Source organism: Cicer arietinum, chromosome 6 (genome assembly GCF_000331145.2).
Source record: "Cicer arietinum cultivar CDC Frontier isolate Library 1 chromosome 6, Cicar.CDCFrontier_v2.0, whole genome shotgun sequence".
NCBI classification, from domain to species: domain Eukaryota; kingdom Viridiplantae; phylum Streptophyta; class Magnoliopsida; order Fabales; family Fabaceae; genus Cicer; species Cicer arietinum.
Window position 1 is genome coordinate 44475304 of NC_021165.2, and position 9593 is coordinate 44484896.

The window sequence follows — 9593 nt, forward strand, 5'->3', positions numbered from 1 at the left end:
TGTTGAATTCCAAACTGTGGCTGAGGATAAGTCATTTATTACTGATTATTCTGTAATTAATTTATTATATTATATAGGACAGCTGTAGGGAATATCAAGGGACCTTGTACAGTTAATCCCTTCTATTTAATTCTGATCTATTTATTAAACTAGGTAATGCTGTATTTAAACCAGAATTTGTAACCATTTTGATTCAAGAAATGGAAAGATCATTTCCTCAATAATTCACAAATACTAATCTCTATTTATAGTGATTTATAGACTCAATCTTAAATCAGGAACAAAACATAATAATGAGAGATTTTCTAAGATATCCTTATGATTATAAATTGATTCTAGAAAGTAACTCAAGATAATCTAATATATAATATAAAAAATAACTCAAATGTGGACAAACGTGCCTACGCTCGAGGCTGTTGGCGGCGGTGCGTGGATCAGAAGAAGAGACGGCGCATGTGACCGAATTTAGTGATGCGCTTTGGAGGGGGCCGATCTAGAAGAGGTAAAGCTGATGAAGTAATCATTCGCTGGAAAAGCCGCCGGATACAAGTGCGACAGTGGTGGCAGCAGTCAATCTGGATGGAAAATGTTGAAAAGATAAGAGGTCACATCGAAAAAAAGAAAACTATGATTATATTCCCAAACTATTGGGAACTTGATGACTGAGTAGAGGCGGGATCGTTTAAGGAGGATTGAAATAAGCTCTAGATACCATGTTGAAGTCGTAAGATTTTAGATAAAAAAAGGATAGAAAATAATACGAGGTTGAATATTATTGTTAATAGTTTTATGCTAACTTGATTACAAAAAGATTCAATACTAATCTTTATTTATAGAGATACATAGATTCAATCTTAAGTAAGAACAATTCATTATAATAATAAAAGATATTCTAAGATATCTCTATGAATATAAATTGATCTTAGAAAATAACTCAAGATACTCTAATATTATATAAATATATTATAAGATATTTTCTAATATTCTAACAGATCCAAATACTGAAACATGTTGAATATGTTATACTTAATACATAAATACGTGCACCGAGTTCCCATTTTTTGATGCACGATAACCAAGTTATGCTTGAAGCTGAACTTGTCTGATAGACATGTCAATTTAAAATTTGCTGGCAAAATTAAAACTTCCTTGCAGAAATATTTCATAATAACTCCTAATACAGACTATGATATGTAGCTTTGTTGTGTGTATTTGTACGATGATTTAGCTCACTTTTAGCTTGTCTTGACACCTTGAAGTCTTGGTTGGAAAATTTTCAAGCTGGATTTATTTTGTTTGACATACTCACTAAGAATAATTGTTATTATGCATTATTAACCATCAAATTATTTCTAGTCCTTGCTTATACAAATACATTTTGTAGGTGTCTCTCAAATGTATATTTGTGAGGCTGTTATTTGATCTTTTTGACTATATTATTTACTTTAGGATGGAAAGGCAACGCCGAGAAGAGGAGTTGAAGGGCCGATCTTCGAAAAAAGGGCATGATGCAGAGCATTCTTTACTTAACCGGGTAGGCGTTCTCTTCTTGTAACAAAAAGAATGAGTTTTTAAAGAATAATAAAGATTTTATTGCTTTTCTATTATTCCTATATGTTTATTTGTTTTCTATTATCTTAGTTTTAGTTATTTGTTGGATTTAAACTGCATTTCTTTCATTATTTTAGGCCACTAGTCCACAAACCAGTGGGAACATGAAATCACTAAAGGAGGAGAAGGATAAGGATAAGGATAAGGAAAAGGACAAATCCGGTCAGGCAGAGAAAGAAGGGCAAGAAGGCTCTGGTTTAAAGACTGCTGGTCCTGAAGGAGAAATAACCGCAGGTTTGTCCTCTGCTGTATGCTACCACAATTCGAAAGTAGATGTTTCATGGATTCTTAACCCCTAATTTAGTGCTGTCTAGTAATTTCGTGTTGGAAATATTGGTAAGACTTGACATAGCGACTTCCTGGAATTGATGTATGATTAGATGTTATAGCATTTTTTGATCCACGTAGTTGAGCCCATCAGGCAGGGAAGGCTTTAGTTATTGTTGTCTCCCTGAAACATTAGGAAACTTATTACCTCTCAATTCATTTGAGAATATTATAAGGAAATCAATAACATCACATTTGAGAATGTGAATAGCTTTGTTGTTTCAATAGCAGTTTTGTTGAAATCTATAAATTATGGTCTATTATCTATTTGGTTTCAAAAGATATTTGATGGTTTCACTGATGTGCTACATTTTACATTTAGAATGGCGTGACTTGAAAGAAGCCATAACTTTTCAATAGGAATCTAGCTTTCTTAACCATGCATCTGAATGATTAAGTTAGTGGTCAGATTAGCTTTTCTTTGCTTTCTGAAAAGTTTATACTCACATGCTTTGTTTGCATTAAAAAAACTAATCTAAACATGCAATAATTTCAGTATGTACAAACCTTTTGATTGTAAGTCTTCAACTTGTGTTAAATGCACTATAAAATATTGTATTAAAATAACTGCATCACAATTAACTGTTCTTTCTAAACAACATTGCTGAAGCGAGGTTCTAAATGACATTGAAGGACTATAATTCTAACAGCCGTTCAGTTTCTGGTTATCTTATCTAGGATGTGTAGTTCCTAGTTTTCACAATACTGCACTAATAATGCATCACTTTGGGTTTGGGATTAGGCTCCTCTAAAGTGAACAACTCAATCAACTCACTTTAGAGAATAAAGTGAGTAAATCAACCGTCGACAAATAAATCAATTGTTGCTATTATATGGACATGCATGACCAATCACAGATAGTTATAATATTACCCCTTGATTTGTTCACTTTATTAACTTCTCACTTTAGAGGAGCCAAATCCTTGGGTTTGGAAGTTGGGGCTAGCCAAAATATATATCTCCAAATTATTAATGAAGTGAATGCTGTGTTTTTTATTGCTTGCAGGGTTTTTGTTGAAGAAAAGTGCAAAAACTAATGGTTGGAGCAGGAGATGGTTTGTGCTAAATGGAAAAACAGGAAAGGTTGGTAATTGTTGGGGTTTAATTAGTATACTAACTTCTATCGATTCTGTTGAAGAATATATGATATGATAACCTGAATATACCTCATATACTTCATAATGGAGATTAGTACGGAATGACATAAATATTACAACCTATATTTTTCTTCCCAAAGCACATTCTACTCATAGATGTTTGTAATATGGGTTATGATAGTCCCCATTCTTTCCAATTGTCTAACATATTATTGCATCTTTGTTTTGTGGATGTGCTGTTAATATGATTTGCTATATGTAGTGTTGACTTTGATCATTTCTTTCACAGCTTGGGTACACAAAAAAACAAGAGGAAAGGCATTTTCGTGGCGTTATCACATTAGAGGTATGAATTACTCTCATTACTCGTGCACACTCATTGAATGAACTTCACAGCTTACTGTGTCTTGTACAAATAAATTTGAGGCAATAAATTATGATGGCATTCATAATACAGCAAAGGATGATTCTTGCTTAAATAGATATTGTAGGTGTCCTAATTCCTAAGCTTCTTGTTTGACTGGAATAATTTAGTTATTGCCGTCAACTTCCTTGTGATTGTGTTTGCCTAATGCATTGTTTTTTACATATGTTTTTATTTTATTTTTATATATTTGAAACACACTAGAAGGGCCGGAAATTTTTAATGGTTTTTATTGTTTGTTTGAAGGGTTCTTAAAAACAAAAACTGTGACTTCGTTAACTGATATATGAAATAAAATCTTATGATAGTCTTTTTTTCTTTATAGATCAGTTATTTTTATTTAAACCGGATTAAACATTTTTGTTGTAACTTACTGAGTTACTGTTTGTCTTTCAAGTTGTGGAGTTTTGATACTCTACTCTGCTGGGTTTTAATGATATACATACCCAACCCAATGTCATTACGTGTTATTTGTGAACCTTCTGGAAACTGATATTTGTTATTTGTTTTTATTTTTTATTTATGTTTGAATATTGGTGACTTCATGTTTAGGTCTATGCCATGGATATATGTTACTTTAAGCTTGTTAATTGACATTCGATGATGGTTACATGTATATAACACTTATGGCTTTTAATCTTAGATGCTTACTCTTTTACGTGAATGCAGTCTGGGAAATTAATAATTTCTATTTCTTATTATCAAAAGGAATATTGTTTGTTATATTAAAGCATAATCATTTGATTGTTTTATTTCTTTGGTTTAAGATATAGAATTACAATTCTATAGCTTTTATATGCATTCTTGATTCATATATGGAAATTGACAGTGAGATGTATGTAGTGTGTAAAGCAAAATCATTTTATTTTTTGTTTTTAGTCTTTTTTCTTCTACACCTACATTCTTGGGGCTGGAGTTGTGTTTTTTTTTTCATGCTTTCAAATGTGAGGGGGCACTTGACAGGCTGGAGTCCAGTGTTTTGATTACTTGCCGGCAGAAAGGATATGAATAGGGTGAGGGGCAGGTGGTTTGTAGACTCATACTTATCTGCTTATGAAAAACTTTTGCAGTGGCTATTGAATCTTTAATCTCATTTCTCCTGACTAAAATTACTGAGTTAAGTATATGTTGTGTAAGAGGTGAGGTCATTGTACTCTATAAGATAGCCAGTGACCTGTAGTTCTGTTTGGATGATAAAATTGCAAAGTTAACTTCTTTTCTTCGAAAAATGATTATATAATCTAATTGTAAAATCACTTCCTTGCTGTTCTATTTGAGGATGTTCTACAAAGTAATTTTGTTATTGCTCCTTTACATTTCTAATTGTTAACTGGTGTTAGATATCAACTGTAAGGCTGATATTTTACTCTGTTGGCTTAGGTTTTTACAGTGTCAATTAGTTGGAACTAGACACAAATGCATAACAGTCTTGATACATTCGTTATGCAGGAATGTAACATTGAAGAGGTTCCAGATGAAGACGATCCTCCACCAAAAAGCTCAAAAGACAAGAAGTCTAACGGACCTGATTCTAGCAAAGTCAACCTCGTATTTAAAATTACCAGTAGAGTTCCTTATAAAACTGTTTTGAAAAGTATGTTCTCCTTTTGGTATCTATGAATCGTACATGCCACTTTTATTTCTTAAAAGTTCTGAAAACATTTTAATTACAATATCTTCTCTCTTGCAGCACACAGTACTGTTGTTTTGAAGGCTGAGAGTGCAACTGATAAGACTGAATGGATTAACAAGATAAGTAATGTTATACAAGCAAAGGGAGGGCAAATAAAAATTTTATCTGAGGGTGGCTCTGCCATGAGGCATAGCCTCTCTGATGGTTCCTTGGTGAGTTGCTGGCTTAAAACTGTTGTTCATGCGTGTAACTTCATTTATGGAGTTGTTATTAGGCTTATGTTAATTAATGTCATTCCTCCAAACAAGCCGCAATTAACATATTTAACAAAAGTTTTACTAAAAGGATTTTATTATTATTTAAAGTTTTTGCACTGTAATGATTTTTAAGAGCTGACTTTTTATCAGTGTTCTTTACTTTAGTGCCATATGTATTTTTATATAGGAACATTTTCAGCTTATTTATTATTGTTATTCATGAAAATAGCATATTATTATCCATCTGGAATGAATTATAAGCAAAAATGGACCAAATTGCGTATAATTAGAAATATTTTTAATCACATTTAATCCATGCATTCCCAATAAAAAAATTAAGTCTATTCTCTAAATTACCCTTAATGATTGATAAATTGGGTCATTGAAAATATAAAAAATTATATTAAATGACGGATAACAAGTACTAACATTATTAATGTTGGTTTATAAAAAAAAATTATCATTGAATTGGAGAGAAGTTATTTATTTTTACTTATAATTCACTCCAAGAAATATGAGCTAATTTTGCTTATATTTCATTCCGCAGAGAGTATATATCTGTCGAATAAGCCCAGCTCATTTGACTTGACCAATTCAGTAAAGAGACTTTGTGTATCAAATTTTTGTATTTCCCTCTTATTGATAGTCTTGGCCCACAGTGTCATCTCTTCTATCATTATTGGTCATTTTGATATTCACAACTCCTTCGTGAGAAAACTTTCTTGCTGATACGAGCCACTAAGTAAATATTTTCATATTCCTCAATTTATGAGACTAATATTTAATTTTGGAAAAAATAGCCAGAAACTTGCTGAACAGAGGAAATGAAAGGAAAACAGTGATAGTGGTTAATGTCATTGGGAGTGGTCAGAGCTAATATATAATCGGAAACTTTATACTCACGGAAAATTCTTCAATTTTTTTCTTTCTTTTTGTCATTCTTGTAAATGTGGAATTTATTTATGTGAATGCATTCAAATAATGTCAAGGATGCTGATTCCTCTTGCTCATCATTTGGCAGAAATACTGTCTAATTTTAAAGGTCCATTCCTAAAGTTTCTTAAGGGGTATAGATAAAGTAGTAAGGAATTGCAAAGAAGACATTATTAAATAAGAAAAAATAATGATTTATGAATAGTAGGTAATCTTGAAGATGTGGTTGTTGAGTGGTGGTTATTTTAATTTCTTGCCCTATCTCAGGATACAATGGCTCGAAGACCTGCTGATCCTGAGGAAGAACTTCGATGGATGTCCCAAGAAGTCCGTGGTTATGTTGAAGCTGTTTTAAACAGTTTAGCTGCTAATGTACCAAAGGTAAGTTTCTTTTTTTAATATATGGTTTGCTTTAATTTTTTTTTTCATCCTGCAAATTTTAATTTTTGATGCATTTCCTGGTTGATTGTTTGGCAGGCAGTTGTCCTTTGCCAAGTTGAAAAAGCTAAGGAGGACATGCTGAACCAATTATATAGTTCTGTCAGGTTCAGAAATTTGTTTTGCTTTTATATTTCTTCTTTGTACATTATATTTGTAGCTGAATTTTTTGAGGAATATGGATAGTTTGTTATTAGTTTCTGAAAATATTTGACTGTTTTTCTGTCTTGAATTGATGAACTTCTTTTGGGGAAGTCATCCACATATCAATTGCTGTTACTTGTAGATATAAAATTTTAAACCCGACTATATTAGAATTGATTGTTTATTTATATTGTATCGTCAACATTTACTCTTTTCATCATAGCATACTTTATCTGGGCATGCACTTGCTATATTACAAGTTGAATTGGCACAAATGTGGTATGTGAGAGAAACCAAAATAATGGAGAAAAAAGATGAAGAGATAGAAAATGAAAAATTTATTTCCAATTTTGCAATCAAATGTTTGTGCAAAAGTCATAAATTACTTTTGTACCAATGGGCATCAGGCATGTGTGTGTTTAAAGTGTAATCATTATGCAAGTATTAATGTTTAAGTTGCATGCTAATTTGGATGCTATCTATCCTTTTGTATGATATAACAAATTGCTTTAATGTAAGTTGTGAACGTTTGTATATCTTCCATTATTAGTGGTCAAAGCACGGCTAAGATTGAGGAGCTGCTTCTAGAAGATCAAAATGTAAAGCGCAGTAGAGAGCGTTACCAGAAACAATCCTCGCTTCTGTCCAAACTGACACGCCAACTGAGTATACATGACAATCGTGCAGCTGCTGCCTCTAATTGGTCAAATGGGAGTGCAGGTATGTGTAAGCTGCTTTTGTGCTCATTTATAGATTCATTTATAGATTTTATCAGTGTTCTTTTAACGCATTAGAGTATCTACTTTTTTACGTCCCCAAAATTATCTCTTTGATTAATGATAGTGATCTAGAAATATCATTCCATTTTTTTATCTTATTCAACAATTTTTTGCTGTAGAACATTTATATGTTGACGTATTAACATTGATTAATTAGGTTATAGATAATCTATGAATGTATTGGTATTCAATATTTTCTATTTTGATTAGATTAGCAGTCACCATTTTGCATATTACTTTGTAAATATCCCGCTGTATTAATTATCTGGGCAATGAACCTTAATTTATCTCGAGTAAATACTTGCTTAAATTGATTCTGAACTATTTTTGCTTTCCCCATTTATATCAGTTTCCGATCAGGTTTAATCTCTTATTTCTTTCCACTGTGTACTCATACTATGCGCTTGTTTTGCAGAGAGTAGCCCGCGAAGCAGTGGACCAGGTGATGACTGGAGATCTGCCTTTGATGCAGCTAGCAATGGCCCTGTTGGCCGTAGCGGTTCATCAAGATCTGGGTCAAATGGTCATAGTCGACATAATAGTGATCCTCCACAAAATGGTGACATGAACTCTGGCAGCCGCCGGACTCCTAATCGGTTGCCGCCTGCTCCACCAGGTTCTTCAGGTTACAAATATTAACAAATGGCCAATATTTCATGTTTTGTTACATTTTTAGAACGCGAGATTGCTCCTGCCCCATTTCATACCTTTGAGGATAAGGTCGTCGTCGCAATTCTTTGTTCCTGCCAGGATATTTAGGTGATGAAAAAGGTTTGTGTATATAGAAGACTAGTTTGTTAGTAAATATGTTTTCCGGGCTTGTCCCATTTTCCGGAAGTATGGTATCAAGTTGGACTTCAAAAGATTGATCTGTGTTTTTCTATTCAATATTCTTTTTACTTTCATACCTTATAATGTTGTTTTCTTTTTTTCTTCTTCGATTTTGGGATTTTGCACTCAATTTTGGATGCACCTGATGTAATTTGCTTTATAATATGATGATTGAATAGCACACCATTTTGGGTTATAAGAGTAACATTGGAATATTTTAATAATGGGGGATGTGTTATATCATTGTTGCTTCCTGTCATTTTTTATTTTTAAATATTATTCTTAACGTCTGATTATATATTTTAATAATGGGGATGTGTTATATCATTGTTGCTGTCTGCAGAGTGCATTTTCAAGTTAATTATTATTATTATTATTATTATTATTATTATTTTTTAATATTATTCTTAACGTCTGATTATGCCACGTAGTATGATGACGTTCATTTATGATATACCACGTTTATAAGTTCAATATTTATAAATTATTTAAAATTCTAAAAATAATTAGTAATACTTTTTAATAATAATATTATTGCTCATTTTTATAAATAAAATTGTGATCAAATTTATGTTAATTTAATGTGATATGTAAATATATATATTTATTTATTTTATTTTAATTAAATTGATATTATTTAAGTTAACATAAGTTGGAAAAATGGTTTAAATATTTTTTTAAGAGAAGACGTGATTGTTGGAATTTAAATATTTTTCTTAAATTGGTTAATATTAGTATTACAATGTTAACCTATTGTACTACGCTACAGGTTATGGGACATTCGACGAAAACGTTGTATTTTTTTTAAATATAAAAAGTAAATGTCAATTTTTCAAATATATTTGGAATGATTTTTTTTTTCATCTGAAAAATGTGTTGTTTTTTTTTTTTGTTTTTTTTTTTATTTTAAAAAATTTTTTTTTTTTTTTTTTTTTTTTTTTTTTTTTTTTTTTTATAAAAAAATTCATTCATTTAAGTTAATAAAATACATTGATATGACAAAATCAAAATTGATAAAACTAGAAAGGATAAATTTGCGAATAAATTTATAGTATTTAGATTAATAGTACAAACTAGCAATTTAGTACAAACTGAGTATATTTATAACTGAAATATTTT

The 9593-nt window shown here is 31.1% G+C and overlaps 1 protein-coding gene across 1 annotated transcript in view; it reads left to right on the forward strand.

The window, feature by feature from the left end:
* The window catches only part of LOC101489614 (dynamin-2B-like), a 29414-nt gene extending 20697 nt beyond the window's left edge, over nucleotides 1-8717 (forward strand). The window contains exons 13-22 of the mRNA XM_004516086.4: nucleotides 1450-1534; nucleotides 1689-1845; nucleotides 2945-3021; nucleotides 3325-3381; nucleotides 4909-5053; nucleotides 5150-5304; nucleotides 6550-6663; nucleotides 6760-6827; nucleotides 7415-7584; nucleotides 8059-8717. Of these exons, the coding sequence (XP_004516143.1) occupies nucleotides 1450-1534; nucleotides 1689-1845; nucleotides 2945-3021; nucleotides 3325-3381; nucleotides 4909-5053; nucleotides 5150-5304; nucleotides 6550-6663; nucleotides 6760-6827; nucleotides 7415-7584; nucleotides 8059-8282 (1252 nt within the window). The 3' untranslated portion in view covers nucleotides 8283-8717. The remainder of the gene's footprint in view (nucleotides 1-1449; nucleotides 1535-1688; nucleotides 1846-2944; nucleotides 3022-3324; nucleotides 3382-4908; nucleotides 5054-5149; nucleotides 5305-6549; nucleotides 6664-6759; nucleotides 6828-7414; nucleotides 7585-8058) is intronic.
* Nucleotides 8718-9593: the final 876 nt, after the last annotated feature.